Here is a 23,917-nt window from a genome sequence, read left to right as displayed (position 1 = left end):
AATAAAAAGGCAAAACAGGGGAGATGGGTGGGGGGATGGGGTAACTGGGTGACGGGCATTAAGGAGGGTGCTTGAAATAATGAGCAGTGGGTGTTATATGCAAATGATGAATCACTGAATTCCACCTCTGAAATTAATAATAATAGTATATGTTAATTAAATTGAATTTAAATTAAAAAAGAAAAAAAAGAAAGCAAAATATAAGTTTCCAGGATTGCTAATTACATCAGCGTATTTACCTGGCCCTTCCTCCCCCAGTGCCTGAGGTGAGTAGCTGTCATTGAACATGCTTTCGTAGACCCCAGCTCTGCACCCACCTTGCCTTTGTGGGTCTCCTGCAGCCAGTGCCGAAGCTGGATCAGGCAGCTCTCCTGGACGGGCGTGAGATGGCCCAGGTACCTCTCAATGTAGTCTGCATCCAGCTTGTCCTCTGCAGGAGAAGATGGGGGAGTTCAGGACCAGAGGGCAATACCACTCTCTTCTCCACATGGTCTACCCTTTCTGGAACCCTTGCCTTACTGTCCGCCTCGGATCTGAAACGTCGAGTACAGTGGCCCTTTCACCGAAGAACAGCCATGTGGGCTCCACATCCTCCAGTCTTGCCAAACCATTTCCAAGGTGGTTCTGAAAACTCATGGTAGGGCCAGCCTGGATCTCACTATGGCAAGTGACGTGTCCTTTGACCCTCGGAAATCCAGATAATTCCCACCCCCTGGGGCTGTCCTGCCCTCTGAAGATATTAACAATATGTGCTCATTGTTTCTAGACAGGCATCATCTCAGTGAGCTCTCCCAACACGCCTGTGAGGCGGGCACACTACTGTTCCCACTTCATGGAAGACAAAACTGAGGCCAAGAGAGGTTAAGTAGCAAGTGAATGCATGTGGTGCACCCAGCATAAAAGAGATGGTCAGTAGATACAGTTCCTTTTGTCTTCCCACCTCCCAGGCCCCTTGTGGGTTTGAGGCTTTTTGTTGACAGAGCCCTGACCCCAAAATATAGCCGGGGAGCTGCACAGATCATCCCCAGTGTTCAGTCCCCGTCCTACACAATTGGGCTGTTTGGGGTCAGCGTGTGCAGGCATTTAGAGGCTGGGCTCCAACATGGAGGTCCTGGTGCCCACTCTTAACTGCTGGGGTGGCAGATGCGGGCATGGTGAGGCACACCAGCATGGGAGCATCTCAGCAGTGGGGAGGCGGTCCACAAAGAGCAGCCGCCATGAGCACAGCCCATTCTCTCTGTGCACAATTAGAAAACAAATGGAATGTGTGCACAACCAGTAGCAGGACGAACAAAAAAAGTCCAGGGCTGGAGGTCAGTAGGCATCTGGGTAAGCAGAAGCAGGAGAGATGCTGGTGGGGTGCAGTGGGGGAGCCTCAGAGTGGTCCGAAGTGAGATGGGAAGGGAGCGTGGAGAGGATGAGGGCGAAAGCACAGGCGGGGCAGGAGATACCAGCATCCTTCCGGCCTCTATGCAGCTGTCAAGGCCCCTTTCTCTTGAGCACAAAGGCCCAGTGATTCAGGGCAGGGTGGAAGGGGCATGACTCTGCCTCTCGCCAGCCATCCTGAGCACCTGCCTGCTGCTGGACAGCACAGACAGACAAGGAAGGAAAAGCCTGGTGCAAAATGAGTAGGGCACAGGGCATGACCACCGGATAATGTGCACAAGAAGGGGCAGAGGTTTTAATTTTTAAAAGTGCACGTACCACAGCAGCCAGCTAGTGCATATACAGTTGGTACAGAATGTTTGTTGAATGAATGCCTTTTGTTCTCCCTAAACACTGCCCCAGATATATTATTGGTTACATAGCATATCTCCAAGAAAGCCAAGCCCTACACTTCAGTGGCCCCAAAGGAAAGACTAAATCATCGTGAGCGCTAATGCATACGGTTAAAACTGAATTCATGGGGTATGTGTAGTTTTGTGTCCTAGGGTTTTTTTTTTTTTAATTTAACATTAGATTGTGAACATTTCCCATGTCAACAAAAGCCTAAAATATGACAAAGGGCTAATTGCCTTCAGTACAAAGAGCTCTTACAAAGCAGTAAGAAATAAGTTGGGCAAATAGGAAAATAAACAAAGTACAAGAACAGAGATTCACAAAAAAGCAATACGGAGTCACTAAGCACAAGAAAATAATATTTGGCCCCACTCATCTACCAGTGGTCACTTTTTGCTTTCTGAAAGATTTTATTTATTATTTGAGAGAGAGAGAGATGGAATGCATGAGAGGGGGTTGGGAGGGTGGAGAGGCAGAAGGAGAGGGAGAAGCAGACTCCCCTGCTGAGCATCATGACCTGAGCCAAAGGCAGACACTTAACCGACTGAGCCACCCAGGCACCCCTCAGTTTAAAACATTTAGTAACAGTCTTGTGGGGAGCCAGGGTGAGGTCAGGAATAGACACAGTTATGCACTTTTGGGGGGAACATTGATTAGTACGACCTCTTTGTAGGGATAATTGGTAAATCTGACAAAATTTTGGCTGCATATAACCTTTGACCCAACAATTCAACTTAAAAAATTTTATGCTACGTATATACTCATACCAATATAAAAACCACCTTAAGTAGAAAGATATACTATATTATTTATATTTTTTAACAAATGGGAAAAAATAAAATTAAAATTTAAAAACAGAAACCTAAATGTCCTTCACTAGAAGTTTAGCTAAATTAACTAAAAATAATCAATAATCAATAAATGTTTATTAATAAGTAAGTTATGGTACACCATGAAATACTGCAAAGTGCTGAGACAGAAGCAATGACACAGAAAACTGTTCAAGCAACATTAAGAAGTGAAAATAAGCAAAACATCCAGTAGAATGTATAACATGCTTTCACTTATTCACCATAAGTTATACACGTATGCATGCATATATGTGTATGTATGCACATATTATGTGCATATATATGCCTAGATAATTTTAGGAAATATGAACACAAAACTACTATGGCCTCGAGGGAGAAGAAAGGAGTCTTACTTCCTAATTTACATCTTCCAAGAAATTTGAATTTTTTTTTTTAACATGCATTACTCATATAATTAAAAATAGTTGAGGGGGAAAAAAAAAAAAAAACAGAGAAAAGGGCAGCCCTGAGGCACCAGATCAGGTCAATTCCTGATTTAGAAATAAATCAGTTCTGGCTCTTGGGCCAGAAGGAAGACAGGGTAAAGCAGCGGGGAAGGGAGGAAGCTGAGTCATTCCAGGTCCCAGACCTGTTCCCAAGGGGACCCGAAGCAATTCTCCCCCGCATGGAGTGAGCAAACCCTAAGCAGGCTTCTGGGGACTGGGTGGCAGTGGGGAGGGGTGGCCAAGGGCACAGAGCTGGCCAGCTGGCCTCCGCCACAGGGACCTACCGTCTGTAAGAACTGTCTCAGGAGCAGGGCCTGGGGCGCTGCCGGACCTGTCAGCCTCCAGGGAGCCAGGATCCCTCGGGCCAGCCTGAGAGCGGGCGTCCTCCTCTCGGACGGGGGCAGGCGTCCACCGGGGAATGTGAGAGGTGCCCTGGGAGATGAGCTCGTTCAGGTAATGCTCAATCACCTCCTTCCCCTGGAAGCCAGAGAGATCAGAGGCACGTGAGCACCAGGACAGGAGCGCGGGGGATGGGGGGGGTAAGGGCGTCAGCCTGGGCGTCACCCTCATCTGGCTGCAGTCCCAGCCCTGACACATGGCTATTGAGCAGTTGAAATGTGGCTGGTCCGAATGGAGATGTGCGGTGAGTGTCAAATAGAAATAGGATTTCCAAGAGTTAGTACAGAAGAAAAAAATGTAAAATAGTTCATTAATAAGTTTTCTATGGATAACACGTTGGATAAAATATATCATTAAAATGAATTTCAGCTGTTTCATTACACGAACAGGCTTCTCTCCTCAGTGATGGGTCTGAGATCTTTACACAGCAACCATTTTAACCAGGACAAAGCACCACAGAAAGCTCTTCCTCTGTTCAGAGTTCACTACAGAAGCCCCAAACATCAGGGGGCTTCAGGATAATGATTATGGTGCCTCCATTACAGGCCGGATAGTTTCCACTCACTATCTTGTGTGTTATGGTCATTATTAGGATACCCATTCTATGGATGAGAAGACTGAGGCCAAGGAAGGTTAAGGATTGATCTTGCTCGATGTCACTTGGGTTGTCAGGTGGTAGAGCGGGTTTTGTGTACCTTCCTCCTTGTGACTGACACAGGAGCCCACCCCTTACCCTCTTGACGTTGGCTGTGTACTGTTTCATGGCGATCTTCTCCAGGGCATTTTCGAAGCCAAAGAAGGACCGGATGTCGAGCGAGGCACATTGCTCAAAGCAAGTCCACTCTTCATTCTCAGGGTGGACCTGAAAGCCAGGCAGGGGTGATGACAAGGTCTCAGTGTGGGGGATGCCGCGCCCACCCCCCCGCCCCAGGGGCTCTCTTGGTGATGTGGGCCCAAGCAGAGCAGACAGCAGACAGCACCTAGAGCCCCACCCAGAGAACAATGGAAAGTGTTAGAGAACAAAGAGCCTTCTCATGAGAGGATGGGAGAAAGTGGGTCTGGTGTCTGCATGCCTCTCCCTTAAAAACTGATATATAATAATATATTTAAATGAGTAATATATTTAACATACAATTATATATAAGCAAGTTAAACATAATTAGTATATATTCTAGATATATATTTTAAAGTACGTATTATGTTATATATTTATATATAATATATACATATATAAAAGCAAGGACAAACTTTGTTGACACAGCTATTACGCAGACCCAGGCTTAGTACTTCTCAAACTTCCGTGGGCAGAAACATGACCCGGGAGTCTGTTAAACGTGCAGGTTCCTAGGCCGAATGGGTCCAGGGCGGGGCCTGAAAACAAGCATTTCCCAAGCAGCCTTGGTGATGCTGATTCATCTGTTGGCTGAACTCACTCTGAGAAATACTGCACTAAAAATGATTTATAAAAAGCTGCCACCCACTCAATTGTTAAGCGTCTGCCTTCGGCTCAGGTCATGATGCCAGGGTCCTGGGATCAAGCCCCGCATCAGGCTCCCTGCTCAGCGGGAAGCCTGCTTCTCCCTCTCTCTCTGCCCCTGCTTGTGTTCCTGCTCTCGCTATCTCTCTCTGTGAAATAAATAAATAAAATCTTTAAAAAAAAAAAAAAGGTAACACACCTACGGGGGGCTTAGTATGTGCCAGGCACTCTCCTAAGGGGTTTGGATAGTTCACTTCCTTTAATCCTCAACACAACCTATGTGATAGGTGCAATCATTAACCCCATTTTAAAACAGATGAAGAAACTAAATGAGGGTGCGTTTCATGGAGGAAGGAAAGGAGAGAGAGAAAAGGAAGAGGGAGGCAGGTTGCCAGGTTTTGCCAACAAAATACAGGATGCCACATTTGAATTTCAGATAAACAGTGAATAATACTTTGTTAAGTATGTCCCAAGCAATACTTGAGATTATTTAAACGAACAAAAAAGTATCAGCTGTGTATCTGAATTGCAGATGGAAGCCAGTGTCCTGCATCTTGTAAAGGCCAAGGCCCTGGGGGCAGAGGAGGGGGATCTAGGCTGATGCAAGGTCTGGGGGTGCAGGCTCACGGTGTAGCTGCAGCTTTCATTGACCACCACGCGGCTGGCGAAGGTCTCATTGCGGGCTTCGATGAGGAGGGTCCTCTCCCTCCAGTTCAACACATTTCTCTGCACGAAGACCACGTGCTCAACACCCGCAATCTGCAACGGAAGGACGGGGGGGGGGGGGGGGGGCCTGCAGGATATGGAGATTTCGCCGAGACCCGGCTGGCCTGCCCACCAGCTGGCCCGGATCCCGTACCACGCCCTCCACCCCCACACCCGACGCCTGCCCACCAGCCGAGGCCCTAGTCCCCAGCCCATCAATCAATCCCTAGGGCTTGGTCCTTCCCAGACCAGCCCTCCACCCCAGTACGCCATACCGCCATACCAGCACCTATACACACACACTCCGTCCCCCACCTGAACCCGCCCCCAGGTCCCCCACACCCCTTCCGGGTCCCCTCCTCCGCACCCCCCAGCCCCTGGGACCCTCCTCCCCGCCCACCTTCCGCAGCAGCCGTGGGGCCTCCACGCGCAGCCTGCAGCTCCTCTCCACCACGTGCACAGCCCCGTCGGGGCTGCGGGACTCGCGCAGGACCTCACTGCCCAGGAAGACGGGGATCTGCGGGCAGGTGGGGAAGCGCTTCTCATAGGCCTGGGGGCAGAGCGGGAGTGAGTGCCAAGGGGGCTGGTGGCCCCAGAGGGGCCCACTGCCAGCTGAGGCCTGCAGCTCAACCCCCCTCCCTCCTGCTGGGCTGTTGTCTCATTTATAGGAGCAAAAACGTGAATTCCTGGCCTAAGATAAGAGCAGTGACCACTGCTGTTTCACCAACAAGACATCATTTTAACACCTGTCTCAGAGCCGTGACACACGAGTGCATGAGCAATGATTTGGCAAATCACTCTTTGGCCCTGCGTTTGAGATTTCAACCTCAGAAGAAGTGTGGGCTTGCCTGGGACATTTCAAAAGAAGGCATCTTTCAGGAAAAAACACTTGACATAATCCAGCACCTCTTCGTGACAAAAACACTGAACAAGCGAAGAATAGGAGGGAACTTCCTCAAGCTGATAAATCACAGTCAGCATCATGCTCAATGCTAGAAGATGGAATCCTTTCCCCCTGAGATCGGGAACAAGGCAACGTCTGCTCAACATTGTCCTGGAAGTTCTAGTCCTGGCAGTTAGGAAGTAAAAGAAATAAAAGGCCTCCAGATTGGAGGACGGGAGTCTGTGCCCAGTTCCGGAATTGCCAGGGAAAGAGCCACTGTGGGGTAAGCCCTCATCCATGGCTGACTGTATCCAAGTGGGGTCTGCTCCAAGCGCCTGTCACAGCCCATGTGCCAGGAAATCGGGATCAAAGCAGCTCCAAAAATAGTGTGGGCATCTGAGGACAGCGCCTCCTCCCCCATCCCTCAGGGCTCCTCCCAGCTCAGAAGGGCAGAGGGGGGTGGGGGCAAGAAGAAATGGAACGGTGCCCGGTGCCCTTGGTGTCACCCCAGGCCCCACAAGGCCAGCCCAGTGTGTCTTCCTGCCGTATGTTGAGCCTGGCTGTCTTGTACAGATGCAGCAGACACAGCAGGGCTGGAATAAGGAGCCCTTGTTCCCCAGCGGAGGGTGCATGGCGAGCAGACATTTGCCCGCTGAGGACAGAGCTGCATAACAGAGTGGGCAGATCCTGTGGTGGTGGGCCAGCTGCAAGGGTGTGAGGCTCAGCTCCACCTCCTCCCAAAAGAGGCAAGTCCTTTCCTCCTCTAAGCCTCTTTCACCATCTGGAAAATGGGTACATACCAAGTTTGCCTCCCAGAGTATGAAACCAGGCTGGCTACTTATGCAGAGCCTGGCTCATTTAAAGCAACCAGAATTTTCATTCTCCAGGCAACAAGACTCAAACGACAGCAGAGCACAGGTTTGCAAGAACCGCAGACAGCTCCCTATCAGCCATATCTGAGTACTCCCTTGTCACCAAATGTAGGAGGGAGCCAGAGGAGCCAGCTTGGGCTCCCCTCCACTGTAGGAAGAGGGATGCTGACATTTTTTTAAAGTATGTCGAGGGAAAGGGGTGCATGGCTCAGAATTGGACAGGCTCAGTTCATGTCTCTGCTACTTTCTCACTGAGTGGCCTCGTGAGCCCCTGTTTCCTCTTCTGTAAAATGGGGTGGCATCCCCATTTGACAAATGAAAGAACTGGAACACAGAGAGGCTAAGTAACTTACCCAAGGTCACACAGTGAAAACTGGTAAACCTGGATTTGAATCCCAGCGTGGCCCAGTCTTCATTCCCTCGGGAGGGCTTTGCTCTTCTGGGCACCTGGGAAACAGCCAGGCATCGTCCCCAGGGCCGAGTGATCACGATTTCCCCCTTCTCCACCTTTAGTACTTCAACTCCTACTCGCTCATGGCCACACTGCCCCTGAGTTTCTGCACTCCCTCTAACTGTAGAGTCTCTCCTGCTTCCCAGATGAAATGACATACTCAGAACAGGCCCAGATGCCCGGAACATGTCCCACACTCCATAACTGTGGCCCACCAGGTCCCAGGCAATCTCTGCCACCAGCCACCTTCACTCTGCTCCAGCCATGCCAGCCTTGCTGTTTCTAGAACACATTTTTATGGGTTCAGTTGTGCACCAACCACCCCCCAACAAAATCCATGTGTCCTACCTAGTTTCTCTGAATGTGACCTTATCTGGAAATAGGTGCTTGTAAATGTAATTAGTTAAGATGAAGTCATACTGGAGTGGGGGAGGGGAGCAGATCTCTAATCCAATATGGCTGATGTCCTTATAAAAAGGGGAAATTTGGTCACAGACACTCATACAGGAAAAACATCATGTGAAGATGAAGGCACAGGTCTGGGTGATTCCTCTATAAGCCAAGGAATGCCAACGATTACCAGCAACACCAGAAGCTAGTAGAAAGGCATGGAGCAGATTCTCCCTCAAGCCCTCAAAGGAACCAATCCCGCCAACACCTTGATTTCAGACTTCAGGCCTTCGGACTGTGAGGTAAAACGTTTCTGCTGTTTAAGCCACCCAGTTTGTGGTACTTTTAAATGTCAGCCCCAGGACACTAATGCACCTACCATCTGTTCCCACCACAGGGCCTTTGCATGAGCTGTTCCCTCTCCTTGGACCACTAATCACTTTACTTGACAGTGAAGGAGGAGGGAGGCCTGAGTAACTGGGGCTTCCAGAGGGTAAAGAGACCTGGATTGGGGGCTAAGGAGATGCTCTGGCTTCAGGGACTCATCCGTGCTAGTCCCTCTTCCTGGGACATCTTCCCCCACCTTCTCCCCTGCAAAGCTGCCTCCTTCCCTATTCTGTCCTTTTAGCGTATTCGTTTCCTTGATACCATTTATCACACCCTTCAGCTGATCCTAGCTTGCATGTGGCGTGCTGAAGGCCTGGGCTGCATGCTTTTTCCACAGCACTAACCTCATACGTGTCTGTCTCAGCTCTTGGCACACAGCAGGACTAATAAATGCCCACAGGCAAAGAAAAAAATAATTTAAACTTGTCGATGATCCAAAAAGCCCCCAAGAAAGGTGTCCCCAGAGGGGAATGACAGGCTGTGGAGACAGAGCATCCAACTGAGCTTCACCAGGCTGACTTCCTGTTGTAACAAAGCTCTGGGTAGAAGAGCTCCATCTGGAGCCACCAGATAACAGTGGAGGGCGGAGGGCGGAGGGCTGGTGGGCAGCAGAGGCTGCTGGGGCACAGCTTTCCCTGACCCTGAAAGGGAAGGTGCTACCTTCCTCAAGTAGCAACGATGGAGCTAGGCCAAGCATTGGAGCGGGGAGCGGGTCAGAGCTCAGGTCCCATCTGGAAGGCAGGGGCCCCTAAATGAAGAGTCCATCCCAGGGCTATATCTCCTGCCGGAAAGTCCCCGGGGTTGTGAGGCCCAGTGTCAGACATTGTTGCTACTGACGTTTACGGGGCACTAACCGCATCATTTATTTGTATGGTGCCCGAAGATGGAAACTAGTATTTCCCCATTTTACAGATAGGCAAGTTGAGGCTTGGGAAGGCATCACACAGTCAGTAAGTGGTGGGGCTGGAGCATAGGCCCATCTGACCCAGACCCCAGCCCTGAACCACCCTGTCCTGCCTCTCAGGGGATTTTCGTTACATCACAAGTGTCAATAGTTTGGAAATACTGAATCCTGCTGGCCTAAAACCAATGAATCAGGGGTACATTTGCCTTTGGCACATCACAGGGTCTTATAGGACCGAACAGTCCACAGGATCCTCCCCACGGGCTCCTGTCCCAACAAATCATGCCTGAGCTTCTCTGTGCTGAACAAGCACATGGTTGCCTCCCCGCCCCTCCCCAGGAACACAAGGTAGCAGAAGGATTCAGTTACAGCCCTTCTGCCAGGTGGCTAGAGAGGGACACCCAAGCCTCCTCACTCAGAAAGGAAGCTGGTCCAAGGCCCAGAACCCGCCCATGCAGGGCCGCAGCTGGGGTAGGCAGAGACTAGTGGAAACTTCTGTTGACTGCCTCCCATGCGCCTCCGTCCTGTAAAAATCCACAGTGACATACTTAGCATGTGGAGATGGGCAGCTGGACTCCTAGCCAGACCTGCCTACCTCCAGCTGGGCAGCCTCGAACACAGGCACGTCCCCTTGTCTCCCTTCAGGCTCATCTGTAAAGTAATTCACTCCCAGTGAGCACCTGGTTGTACCGTTTCCTTCATTTGTGCGTCACACCTGCTGACAAGAAGTCATCGGCCCGTGGCAGGGAGCTTCTCCTCTTCCCACCAAATCCCCGGGGCTTGTCAAAATGACACAGTCAACACTCAGTAGGCATTTACATGATGAATAAGTGAATGACAGCATCTCAGTAGGCATTTACATGATGAATGAGTGAATGACAGCATCCCATACCCATTAAGGGCACGGACTCTGGGTCCAAATCTCTGCTCTGTTTCTTACCAACTGTGTGGCCTTGAAAGCGTCATCAGGCTCTCAGTTCCTTAATGTGCTCATTTGTTAGGAGAATAAGAGAAGTAGCTACCTTGCTGAGTGGTGGGATGTGGGGGGGGGAATAAAGGAGTCCGTTTTTGTAAAGTGCTGAGAACAGTGCCTAGCACATGGTTCGTTCTACATAAGCATTTGTTAAATAAATTTAAATTTTAAAAAAGAGTGAGATTCTATAAAGTACAGAAAAGCTATTTCTGCTAATCACTTGACAGCTGCTCCCTCCTCCCCCACCCCTCCTTCCTTCCTGCTCTTCCTCATGCAAATTCAAAAAAAGCTGGAAGCTGCTTACCCCAAACCTTCCACCAAGAGTGTGGAAAGAAGATCCAAACTGCACTAACGTACTCTGGTGCAGTACTTTGCCTTCCCTCTCCATGCTGCAGGCTGGATTCGGGGCACTGAGCACTGTATGACCTCACACGAGGCACACACCTCCAGTCACACTCCTCAGGAGCCTTTCTTGATGACCCCCACCCGCCCCCTGCAAGTGTGGGAGACCCCAGGATTGACGAGTATAAATCCTCTCAGCTCCCCCAACTTTTTTAAAAAGTGAGATAGAATTCTCATACCATAAAATGCACCCTTTTTAAAAACATTTTATTTTTTTACTTGAGAGAGAGCAAGAGAGAGAGAGCACAGCAGGGGGAGCAGCAGAGGGAGAAGCAGGCTTCCCTGCTAAGCAGGGAGCCCCGAGGCAAGAGTAGATCCCAGGACCCTGAGATCATGACCTGAGCCGAAGGCAGATGCTTAACCGACTGAGTCACCCAGGAGCCCCTAAAATGCACCCTTTTAAAGTGTTTGATTCTGTGGGTTTTAGCACATTCACAAAGTTGTACATCCATCACCACCATCTAGTTCCAGAACATGCCATCACTCCAAAAAGAAATTCCCTACCCATTACAGCCAACCCCTAGTGCCCCTACCCCGGCCCTAGGCAACCACTAATCCACTTCCGATCTCGGCAGATTTGCTGTTTCTGGACATTCCATGGGAGTGGAATCATACAGTATGTGGCCTTTTGCGTCTGGCTTCTCTCACTTGGCATCGTGTTTTCAAGGCTCATCCGCGTTGTGGCAGGTGTCAGTGCCTCCTTCCTTTTCATGGCTGAACCATATTCTACCGTATGGATTCCCCCCAGTTTTGGCCAAGTTGCTTAGCTAGAGCTTAGGGGATGAGACATCAAACATCTGATGACAACAGTGTCACCCCGGCCGATGAAGGGTAGCGGGCATGGTAGAACCAGGACAACACACCACTGGAGCTGTTTGACTGCTGGATACAATCTATAAAAACGGGTATGCCTGGAGAGTCCTGTAGCTAGATAACCTGCTGCTAGTGTAGTCAAAGCCAGCTCGGGGGAGGCAAAAGATGGAGACAAAGAGGCGGAAGGACCCTGCAGTCGGGGCACCTGGACGCAGCAAGGGGGCAAGGCTTGGGTGTGGGTGGCACGGCAGAAGCAGAGCATGGGGTTTAGATGCTGCCTCTGCCCCTTGCCAGCTCAACCTTTTGAGACTCAGTTCTCTTGGAAAAAAAGAAAGAGAGAGAGAAGATAATGAGAATGATGGTGATACCTACTTTGTAAGGACTGCAGTAAAGACTAAAGGTAGATAATACGTTTAAGGCACAGAGCGCAGTGCCAGACATGACATCATAGACTTTTACATCGACGAGAGGAACAGATGTTTGTACAGAATCATGCACAGTAGCCAAACGGTAGAAACATCCCAAGTGTCCTTTGACGGATGCGTGGATAAACAAAATGTGGTCCATCCATACAGGGGACTATGATTCAGCCATAAAAAGGAAGGCAGCACGGACACCTGCTACCACATGGATGAACCTTAAAGACATCACGCTCAGTGAAAGAAGCCAGACGCAAAAGGACACATACTGCATGGTTCCACTTGTATGAGGTCCTGGAATAGTCAGATTCCCTGGCAGAGAGCAGAAGGGTGGACGCCAGGGGCTGGGAGGGGCAGGAGGGACGGGGAGTTGGTGTTTAATGGGGGCAGGGTGTCAGTTTGGGAAGACGAAAGAGTTCTGGGGTTAGATGGTGGTGAGCACTGCACAACACTATGAATGCGTTTAATGCTGAACTGAACTGTACACCTAAAAATGGTTAAAATGGGAAATTTTGCATTATGTATATTTTACCACAGTTTTTTTGGAAAAAAAAAAAAAGAGTAAGCCCCATCTCCTGGGTGGTTTATAGCCCTGCCAGGAGCACTGGCCGTGATTTGGAGTAGAATATCATGTCTGTGTGTTTGTTTTTAGTCAACACCTCTGTCTCTATGCCTGTTTTCTTCACCACTGGATTCCCCAGTGTCCTTGTACAACACCTGGGATGCTCTAGAAGCCCGGCCCATATTCGCTGAAGGAAGGAAGGAAGGAAGGAAGGAAAGGAGGCTGGGAGGGAGGGAGGAGCAGGTGCTGGGGAAAGAAAGCAGGAAGTTGGAACCATTGACATAGATCTACCTGTAAGAGCAGGTGGAGCAGCACAGGACCCTCATCTCCCCAGACACCTGCCAGTACACTGCGGCAGGCCCAGCAGGTAACCTGTGCCTGTGGATTGCTGTTTACGCTCCACCTGCACACAGCTGAGTCCTTGCAGGTGCCGACTGCACGCGTGAATAAATGCCTGAGTAGTTCCCGCCTGTGGTTACGAGAGCCATGCAGCCGCCGCTCTTGGCCGATGAATCAGCCCCGAACAAGGGGCCAGGGAACAATTCTGCCTGTTTTTCAATTTCCCAGTCCTGACTGAGGCTGCAGCATGGGGTGCCGTTAATGGGGCCGAGGTATTATTCCTTCCTATTCTATCCTTTCTTTGCATGAATCAGATCTGGATGTCCTTCTGCCCTGGCCAGGACTATGTCTCTGCCTCGGGAGGTCACACCATCAGAACGCCTGGCTTCTCCAGCGCTGGGGGGTGGAACGCATAGGCTGGTCGCCCCGCCCTGCAACTGCACAAAAAAACCTGCTGTGGATTCTCACCCACACACGGGGAGCAGGTTGGAGGAAACTCTCCTCCTCTGAACACACTCTGTACCCACAAACTTCCAGGATCAGCTGGTGCCCTTGATGGCTCAGGGAGGGACTGGGAGGCAGGGAGGCCAGCCCAGAGCGTCATGACATTTAGCGGTATGTCAGGATCTCGATGGGAGGGAAACACTATTTGAGATTTTTCAAGTGTCTCCGGAATGTGCCCAGCCTCTGTCACCTCTGCTTCCCCACGTTCTCCAGGCCTCTGGGATTGAAAACCCCCTCCGATCCATTTAAACCCTAAATCTGATCATGTCACTCGGCTTAAAGCCTTCCAAAGCTCCCAAGGTCCTTGAACAGACAAACTGACCCTGCCAATCACTTTCTAACTCACACTGGAGCCCAGATGAGCCACATTTATTCCTTCAGAGAGAAGGTCTCCTTCTCTGCACAAAGTGGACCCTCCTGCCCTTGGCAAGGCTCAGCCTGAAGGACCTAAAAGACCTTCAGCTGACAATCAATGGGCCCTCCTCCGTGTTCCTACAACACCCTGTGCATTCCCTATTAGGAATCACTCTACATGGCATTTGCCCGGTTCCTCTCTCTCTCTCTCTCTCTCTCTCTCTCTCTCTCAGAAACACACACACACACATACACACACACACACCACTACAAGCTCCATGAGGGCAGGAAGGGATGGTGTCAGGAGAACCAGAACAAAGACATCGTTCCTGCCTTCCTGAAGCTTAATTTAATGAGAAAGACCCATATAAACAAGCAAGGAAGCAAGCGCACAGAATCATGATGCATTTCAAAAAGTGCTAGGAATCCACTATGTTGTAGCCCCTACACCTAGCGTGCTGCTTAGCACACAGTGAAATTCAATAAGTATTCAGAGGATGCATACACGAACACATGTGTGAATTAGTATTTGCATAAACTAATGAGTGAGGACCTAAAATTTGCTTCTGAAATCATACGATCACTTTGCTGGGCAGTGGATCGCCTCTGTTCTCCCAGCCCAAATCAGAATGCGTCAGATCCCCGTAAGAAATCCAGGATGGAAGATGTCACTTCCCTTAATCTGTTAGCAACAGGATCAGATGATGGGCTCCAGGGAACTAATTTAAACTCATTTAAATAAGGCCCCTGCTGCTTTATTAAAACTATGCCCATAACAACGGGTCCAACCGTAACTGCCCTGGCCTGAGCTGCAAGGATTTACCTCTAGATGCTGCTCCTTATTAATAATTCATTCGCTAAATTACAAGCTGTTTTCAATACAAAAGGCCAGGTCTTTAAATATTTTAACACTTAATTGCTGATGACAGCTCTCACCTCCATAACCCTTCCTCTGTGTGAAAAGCCTATTGCTAAGGAAATTCTACTCCAAGCCATCTTCCTTCTTTGGATTTGCAGAATCTGAGATGAGCTGAAGTCACGGGGCTTGAGAGCCCCACTGGGATCCCAGGGCAGTGCCCGGACAAGAGGCAGCCAGGTCATTCCTGAAACCGCTGTGGCCGCTGGTGCACAAGTGTTTACGGAACATCAGTGCCCGAATCTGGAATGTCTGGCTGTGAGCACAGGCTATGGGGTCAGATTCCCCTAAATTCAAATCTCTGTCATTTACTGATGATGCCATTTACTGAGCATAATGGGCTGAATTATGTCCCCCCAGAAAAGGTATGTTGGATGTGCCCTTATTTGAAAAGAGGGTCTTTACAGAGGTAATCAGGTTAAAATGAGGTCACTAGAGTGTATTTATAAATCCAATATGACTGGTGTCCTTCCTTATAAAAAAGGAAATTTGGACCCAGAGGCACACACACACAGGAAATACGCCATGTGAAGGTTGGAGTTATGCCAGCACACGCTGAACAACTACCAGAAGCCAGGAGAGAATCCTGGAACAGATCCTTCCAAAGTATCTTCAGAGGAGGCTCAGCCCTGCTGACACCTTGATCTTGGACGGCTGGCCTCTAGATTTCTGTTGTTCTAAGCCACCCAGTCATGGTACATTGTTACGCAGCCCTAGCCAATGAATGTACTAACTAGGGGATAGTCTCCATACCCTCTGTAAACCTTAATTTTCCCTCCCACTGCAGCCAAGGCTGCTATGAAAATTCCTGCCTCTGAGCGGGCCTCAAGGGCTGGGCACACAGAGCATCTGGTAGGTAACCTCTGCCAGGCTCTGTCAGCATTGGCTGTCCCCCGACCAGAAGGCCAGGGTTTGTGGGTTCCACCGTGCTCCCCTTTGTGCGGTCCTGATGGAGTGCAGGCATTTGGGACACAGTCCTGGTGATAACTGTCCCAGCCAGACTACTCACTGGGCCCAGATGCCACCCCAATGAGTTGAGATCCTCAGCTCTGAGAAATGGCAGAGTTCATGATTGGGAATGTAAATTCTGGAGCTGAACTGCCTGCAGTTGTCCCCACCTGCTTCATGTTTGCTTTGTAGCCTTGGGGAATCCATTCATCCTTCCCATTTCTCAGTTTCCTCCTCTAGTAGAATGGTGCTACCCATAGAACCTATCTCTTGGGGTGCTTAGGAGAAGTACACAACTTAATATTTGAATGGGCTCAGGACGCCTGGGTGGCTCAGTTGGTTAAGCGACTGCCTTCGGCTCAGGTCATGATCCTGGAGTCCCGGGATCGAGTCCTGCATCGGGCTCCCTGCCCGGCGGGGAGTCTGCTTCTCCTTCTGACCCTCCCCCTCTCATGTGCTCTCTCTCTCTCTCTCATTCTCTCTCTCAAATAAATAAATAAAATCTTTAAAAAAAATATTTGAATGGGCTCAGAACAGTGCCTGGGACCTCATAAGCACTGTGAACATGTTTATTAAATAACATTTAAGATAGAATTTGCCGAAACCCACAAATGATCACTACCATTCATGGCAGGGATTTCTTTGGAAGGAATATGTCCACACAAAAACTTGGGCCTCAGTGTTCATAGCGGTGTTATTCGTAATAGGCCAACATTGGAAAAAATCCTTCCACTGATGAGTGGAAAACAAATGTGGTCTATCCAGGCAACGAAATATGACTCAGCCATAAGAAGGAGTGAAGTGCTGACATGTTACAACGTGGATGAACCTTGAAAACATGATGTTGAGGGAGAGAAGCCTGTCACCAAGGGCCACATATTCTATGATTCCACTTACATGAAATGTCCTAAATAGGCAAGTCTACAGGGGCGCCTGGGTGGCTCAGTTGGTTAAGCGACTGCCTTCGGCTCAGGTCATGATCCTGGAGTCCCGGGATCGAGTCCTGCATCGGGCTCCCTGCTCGGCGGGGAGTCTGCTTCTCCCTCAGACCCTACCCCCTCTCCTGCTCTCTCTCTCTCAAATAAATAAATAAATAAAATCTAAAAAAAAAATAGGCAAGTCTACAGAGACAGAAAGTAGACTAGTGGTTGTCAGGGGCTGAGGGTGTAGGGATTGGATAGGACTGCAAATGGGCACAGGGTTTCTTTTTGGGGTGATGAAATGCTCTAAAACTGACGGTGGTGATGGGTACACAACTCTATGAATACTAAAAACCACTGACTTGAACCTTTTAATCGGGTATGTGACTTATAACTCAGTAAAGCTGTTAGAACAATACATAATAACAATAAACCTAAATAATATTTCACCAGCATGAACAATATGCCAGGCCCTGTCCAGGCACCCCTGTCCCTTCATTCAATCCTCACTTCCACTCTTGGTAGAGCAAGAGGCTTTATTATCCTCCATTTTCCAGCTGAGAAATTGGAGCAGGGACCCAGTGGATGGATCTGGCTCTTCACCACCATCCATCTGGGAGGAGAGCCCAGATAACCCAGAATCCATTCACAACAGGGTGCAAGCTGACCAGAGAATGGCCTTCGATGCTCAAGGGACCACTGTCTGAAGTCCAAGACACGGCCTTTGTGTTCTCTGCACAAAGACCCCACCACCACCTTCTGGGACCCCACACACAAAGGGACCAAAGACCCTTTCCAACCTTGGATATACAGCTACCTCCATTGTCTTGTTTCCCTCTGTTTACCAAGATAATACGAGCTCACTGTTTTGAACCAAATAATACAGAATACAATCAAGAAAGAAGAAAACAGGGCGCCTGGGTGGCTCAGTTGGTTGGACGACTGCCTTCGGCTCAGGTCATGATCCTGGAGTCCCGGGATCGAGTCCCGCATCGGGCTCCCTGCTCGGCGGGGAGTCTGCTTCTCCCTCTGACCCTCCCCCCTCTCATGTGCTCTCTCTCTCTCATTCTCTCTGTCTCAAATAAATAAATAAAATCTTTAAAAAAAAAAAAAAAGAAAGAAGAAAACAAAGCTCCTTGGAATCCCACCTTTCAGAAACAAAATTCACGTCAGGGGATTTGGCCCAAGGAGAGAGACACCCATTCACTGGATTAGTTAAATTTTTGAAATGAAAGAAGAAAAAAAAATTGGGGGGGGGGTAATTTTTTAAGCTCAGTCTAGAAAGGTTGGCTCAGTGCTATTTTATAACCAATTCCCTGAGTTCAGTTTTAGTCATTTGTGTTTGTTCCTGGTGGACTTCTGAAGCAAGGAATGCTTCAATTCTCAAGTCAGTTTTGTTAAACAGAAAAACCAAAGGCCAGCTCATCTGGTCACTCGGATGCACTGAGAATAGCTGAGTCCATCTGAAACTTGCCTGGCATCTGACCCAAACTGAAGGCAAGTGTTTAGCTGAGAAACAAAGACGGACATTAAGTGCAGAAAAACCCTTTTGTGCCCACACAGCATGCAAGTTATGTTGAGTTATGCAGCTATTTGGGGGACAGTGATGTTTTTTGTAAACAGTCGGCAAAGTGGCTTTGTCGGTAACATTGCAGAGGTTTGGGGCCCTTTCACCAACAAGGATTTTACGGAAGATAAGGAAACATGGGCAAGGCTGTCCCTTTGAGAAATACAAATAAATTAATGCAGATACAGATAATAAGTATCTGAAAACCTTTGTTTCCTACTGTACCCACAAGCCTCTATGCATCAACACCTAGGGACTGTTAACAGATAGGGGAGTAAAGGGAGTCCTCCTTTCATTTATGAAACAGGAAGCTTACAAAATATGCTTAACATACTTAACATACTCCAGTAAAGTCAATGTGAATACTTTACTAGTCTTATTTATACAGACTTACGTGCTACTTTAGCCAGCGTGTTTTATTTTAAAGTGCAATAATTGTAAATATTTTTGAGAATCCTAAATATGCTAAATTAAATTTACATTTATTAAGCTCATGCAATAATAAAACAGTATTAGTTTTCCATTTTACAGTTATTTGTCTCAGTTTCATGGTAGAAAACCACAGGGCCTTGGATTGTTCCAGAAGGGTCGGGATGGTGTCTCTCTTATTTTAAATGAATGAATGAATGAGTCCTAGGGTCTTAGAATACGTGAGCTACCTGGAGCCTTAGACAGAAGACAAGTATTTATATTTAGTTGCCATTTATTGTCTATTTGGTATGGACCAAGCTCTTTGCAGGGCACCTGCCCCCCACCCCCCTATTCCCCCTACATTATAATATATATTATAATATATATATTTATAACATCCTCATGACAACTCTGTGAAGTGCATATAACCATCCCCATTTCACAAATGAAGAAACCAAAGCTCAGAGAAATTCAATAACTTTTCAACAGCACACAGCCAGAGCTCAGCAGAGCTGCAGCAAGGACCCAGCGCTTCTGACTCTTCATCATCCCCTGGTGTCCCACCCTCATTACGGGAGGGAGGGTGTCCCACCTTCATCACACAGCCACACATAGCAACAACCATAACAGTAACAGCACTTGGTCTGTGCCAGACCTTGCATTGGGAGCTTTACATATATCAACTCATTTAATCCATGGTACAAAGCCCGGATTTGGAAACCACCTACTCCTCATTTAGAGATGGGGAATGGAGGCTCAGAGAGGTTAAGTAACTTGCCCAAGGTCACCCAGCTGGTCAATACAACCGCAGGCCTGCCCCCTGCCTCTTGCCCTGGAATCATCTGCACATAACAACACAACATGTATGAATGACTCCAGATGCTTTACAATCCATTATGTGATTATAAACACATATATAGGTAGCTTTGTAGAGTAAGATCAGGCAGGACACACATCCACAGAGGTACCAATTGATATTAAAGTCCTTGAATCAATGGCTGAAGTTAAGCAGCCAGGCTGGGATGGGGAGGATGCAGGTGGATGCCAGTGTTTCTTGCACTTTCAATACAATCATTTATAACACCTTGTGGTGGAAGAGCAGGGACAACCACATTTCGTGAGTGCTGACTCTGTGCCAGGCATTGGGCCAGAGGTGCTACACATTTCTCATTCACTCCTATCACAAGCCCATAGCATTGCTCCCTTTTCCCCAAGGAATGAGACCTCTGAGAGGCAGAGGGATGGTCCCAAGAAGGAAAGGTACATCTGCCTATTTACAGCACCTGCCCCTTGGTGCAAAGACCATTGATTCAGGAGGCCAAGAGCTTGGGAGTCAATTCTAGTCCCTCAATTGACTGGCTGCCTGACTTACATAGAGTGAGTCTGAACCCACCTTGAAAATGACTGCCCTTGCTGTACACTGGCCCCCTCTCAGCTTCCTTGAGGGAAAGGACAAGCGGTGTGCAAACAGAAGGAGGACCCTGGGGGAGTGTTGTGGTAAAAATCATGGCTCAGGAGTACCCCCTGCATGGGTCTGAGCCCTGGCTCTACCTCTTCTCAGCCACGGAACTTGGGGCCACCCCTTCACCCTTCGAAGCTTCAGTTAAGTGAAGGTAAAATGAGAAAAATGAAACAATGTCTGTAAAGACTTGGCCATGTAAACCCTCGGTGAATGGCTGCTACCACCATCATCATTAGTATATTTACTATTATTATTATTAGCATTACACAAATGACAGTAGTGGCTTGGCCCACGATATCCTTGTTTTCTGTTAGAAAGGATATCGTGTTAGAGGAGCTTGAGATGAGAGAACAAGGCTGCTTCATCAAGGAGAAAGAAAGAAAGATCTTGTGATTTGGTCAGTGGGCAAGGATTCCAGAGGCTGTGGTGAAGGCTGGGGTGACTGGGTGGAGGGGTCACTAGTGAGAAGCCTGACCCACCAGGTCAGCGGAGCAGCTCAATAATTCCTTCTCATTTGGGGGGACTGAGGGGCTTCCTCTCATTCCTGCATAGCTGACCTCCTGTGTCCCTCTAACCATCACACAAGGGGCTGGAGAATCAGGAGTCACTCACCGCCATGACCAGCTCAAATGGGTACTTGTAGATGCGGACAGGAGACTGATACTTCTGCACCATGTTCTTGCAGGAGCACCAACAGAAGCCACCCAGGTAGGAGTGAGCACAGAGCCTGGGTGACAGGTGACTGGTAAGGTAGCAGCTCCCTCCACCTGAAGCAAGAACCCTGCCCACTGCTTCCCCAAGCAAGGGGCAAGCCCAGCCCCTTCAGGTTCCACCCACACATTTCCCCAGCCCTCAAAGCAAGGGGGCTGATGTGATCACCAAATTACTCTGAGCCAGGCCCCAAACACCTGCCCTGTCCATTACCCACTGCTCCAGATCACACTCATCCCTCAAAGAGCAATCAGTACCCAAACTTTCCTCGGTCCCCACCCCTTCACACTGAGGCCCGCAGCAGCACCCCTCATTGTCACTCACATGGAAACACACCTTTGCAATTCTTATACTCCCACAATTCATCACCCACCCACGCACCCCACAGCTTGCCACAGACGTCCTGACCCTATAGATCCCCAAGTATCATTGCACCTGCCCTCCCATTTTCCTCCAAGACACCCTGACATACACACACAGTCTTCACTAAATTTCACAGGCACTGTCTCTGTAACACACACACAGGCACACACATGCACGACCCACCTCCCACCCGGGGCTGCCCTTGCACACACATGCAACTTCGCACACACACTCAGCTCCCTGGAGCTCACACCTACCCAACTCCACGCACGCACACAATTCCCCTGGTGCGCACAAACGTCCACACACTCGCACATACACCGGTATGCACATGCACGCACACACGTATGCACTCGCAGGCCCCCACAGCCCTGCTCACCCTCGGAGTCTCCGGGGACGTAGCCCCGGGGGCAGTACGGAGCTGAGTCCTCCAGGGCCCCCAGCGGACGCCTGGCCCCGAGCGCAGCGTCTGGGGCGAGGCCCGACCGCGGCCGCCCAGCCTAGGGCGTCCTGCCTTGCGCTTCCTGGGGCCCGGCCAGCGAGGGAGGGGCCTGCAGGGCGGGAGCGAGACCTGCCTGGCGGGAGTGCTCCAGGACCTGGGACAGCGGAGAATCCGGCCTAGCCCCGCCCCTAGCCTGGCCCCGCCCATGCCACCCTGCTTCCGCCCCGCCCAGATTTCCCGGGCCCTGGGCTGGTCCTGCCCTAGCCACGCCCCAGTCTTAGCCCCTCCCTTCCTTTATTTATCCCCCGTTTGACTACGCCCCAGCCCGGCCCTTTCTCCAGATTGGCCACGCCTCAGGTAGGCCCCGCCCCCACACTGGTCCCACCCCAAGACTGCAAGCCTCGGAAATGGCCCAGCCCCAGGAAGAACCCCCCCCAAGGCTCCACCCCCAGTCTAGCTCTGCCCCCACGCAGACCTTTGCCCCGCCCAGCCCCTCCCCTCTTAGTAAGATTTACTTTCATACTCGGATTACCCTGATCGCCTAGTCTCTGAGCCCCGCCCCTTCCAGGGGCTACTCCTAGAGCCATATTGGCTCTGCCCCAAGCCCCACCCATGCATCATTCATTCACTCTGCGTAGGTTTACAGAGCACCTACTAAGTGTCATGTCCTTCCAGGTGCTGGAGAGTCATTAAGTGAACAAAACACAAAAATCCTTGCCCTCCTGGAGCTTACATTCATGGGGGGGCCAGACATTAAACAAATAAGGAAGTAAATAGTATGTGAGATAGTGAAAAATACCAAGGAGAAAAGGTAAGCAGGGAAAGGGTTCAAGAAGTGAACGAAGTGAGGGTACAATTTATTTTATTTTATTTTTTAAAGATTTTATTCATTTATGTGACACAGAGAGAGAACAAGTAGGCAGAGAGGCAGGCAGAGGGAGAGGGAGAAGCAGGCTTCCTGCTGAGCAGGGAGCCCGATGCGGGGCTCAATCCCAGGACCCCGGGATCATGACCTGAGCCGAAGGCAGCGGCTTAACCGACTGAGCCACCCAGGCTCTCCGAGGGTACAATTTAAAACAGGATGGACCGGGACCTCCCTGGGAGGGTGACATTTGGCCATCATCTCCTTTTAGTTCATACCCAAACCCATCTAGCCCTCTCAAGATCCCTAGGGACCCTGCCTCCCTTCCAAAGCCCTCCCTTCCCGCTCCCCATCTATTCGGCCTGGAAGAGCTAACAAGCTGGCGCTGGACAACCTTGTCTTCCGTGTATTCATTCATTGGACATTTACTGAGCATCTACTATGTGCCAGCACTGGGTGACTTCACCCATTCCCAAAGGGGAATCAGGCAGACACACCTGCCCTCGCGTGGCCCACAGTCCTGGACAGGGAAAGGGTGTGACAATGCTCTGTTTAAATACAGAGGCCTTTGCATCCTATGATAACCAGCCCTTGTTCGTTTCCTTTCTAGCATGTGTCACACTCTGTAATCATTTATTCATTCATTTTATTTATCTGTGCGTTATTGACTGTCCCGGGAGACTGTGAGCTCCGTGAGGCAGGGACCATGTCTGTCTTATTCATCTGCTCCCAGGATCCCAGGACCTTACTGGGTACCGGGCACACAGTAGGTGGTCAGCGCATTCTTTCAATTAAAGTTACCAAGAATGGAAATGGAGCGCAAAGTTGCCATCCCTGCCACAAGGTGGCAGCAAACGACAGTCCACGAATCCAGGGTCCGCGCACAGCGGGAGATGGGGTCCAGGGATGTTTCCGCTGTACCCGGGGCTCAGCAAGGAAACTCGCCTGCTTGTCCTGGGCGTCAGTGCCGGGCCCGTAGTGAGCACTAACACTTAGCTGTTGTTACAGCACGGAAGGCGTTAAATTGGCATTTAGTAACCACAGAGCGGGATGTTCACACCTAGAAAGGTGGGGCGGAACAGTCTGTCCCAAACTCTCCAGCTCCTCAGACTCCTTTCAGCAGAGTGCGTGTTAAAATGCAGATTCCCGGGCACCGCTCAGAGGAGGCTAGGAATCTGCCTGTTCAACAAGTTCCCCAAGTGATTCTTTGAGTGGACAAGTCTGGTGGTGCTGGCTGGCAGATCGTGGGGGTCCTTCCAAGCGCTTGCGGATCCTGGAGTGCTGGAACTAAACGCCGGCCCAGAGTGAGAGGCGGGGCGCTCACAAGCGGGGGAGGTCCGCTCGCCAGAGCTCCTCCCAGATGTGGGCGTGCTTCCACTCCAATTCACTCCGTTCGGTTCTGGCA

The 23,917-nt window shown here is 49.8% G+C and overlaps 1 protein-coding gene across 1 annotated transcript in view; it reads right to left on the bottom strand.

The window, feature by feature from the left end:
• Window positions 1-21,718, bottom strand: part of SEC14L5 (SEC14 like lipid binding 5) — a 39,500-nt gene extending 17,782 nt beyond the window's left edge. The window contains exons 1-7 of the mRNA XM_035022217.1: window positions 21,588-21,718; window positions 20,747-20,861; window positions 6,058-6,207; window positions 5,580-5,711; window positions 4,209-4,337; window positions 3,361-3,553; window positions 318-430 (exon numbers count right to left, since the gene is read on the bottom strand). Coding sequence (XP_034878108.1) covers window positions 318-430; window positions 3,361-3,553; window positions 4,209-4,337; window positions 5,580-5,711; window positions 6,058-6,207; window positions 20,747-20,809 — 780 coding nt within the window. The 5' untranslated portion in view covers window positions 20,810-20,861; window positions 21,588-21,718. The remainder of the gene's footprint in view (window positions 1-317; window positions 431-3,360; window positions 3,554-4,208; window positions 4,338-5,579; window positions 5,712-6,057; window positions 6,208-20,746; window positions 20,862-21,587) is intronic.
• Between the last annotated feature and the right edge of the window lie 2,199 nt (window positions 21,719-23,917).

This window comes from Mirounga leonina, unplaced genomic scaffold, assembly GCF_011800145.1.
Source record: "Mirounga leonina isolate KUSES-001 unplaced genomic scaffold, KU_Mleo_1.0 Mir_175, whole genome shotgun sequence".
In the NCBI taxonomy this organism is placed as follows: domain Eukaryota; kingdom Metazoa; phylum Chordata; class Mammalia; order Carnivora; family Phocidae; genus Mirounga; species Mirounga leonina.
The sequence above is the reverse complement of the archived record's forward strand: the minus strand, read 5'-3'. Positions and strand labels throughout refer to the sequence as shown.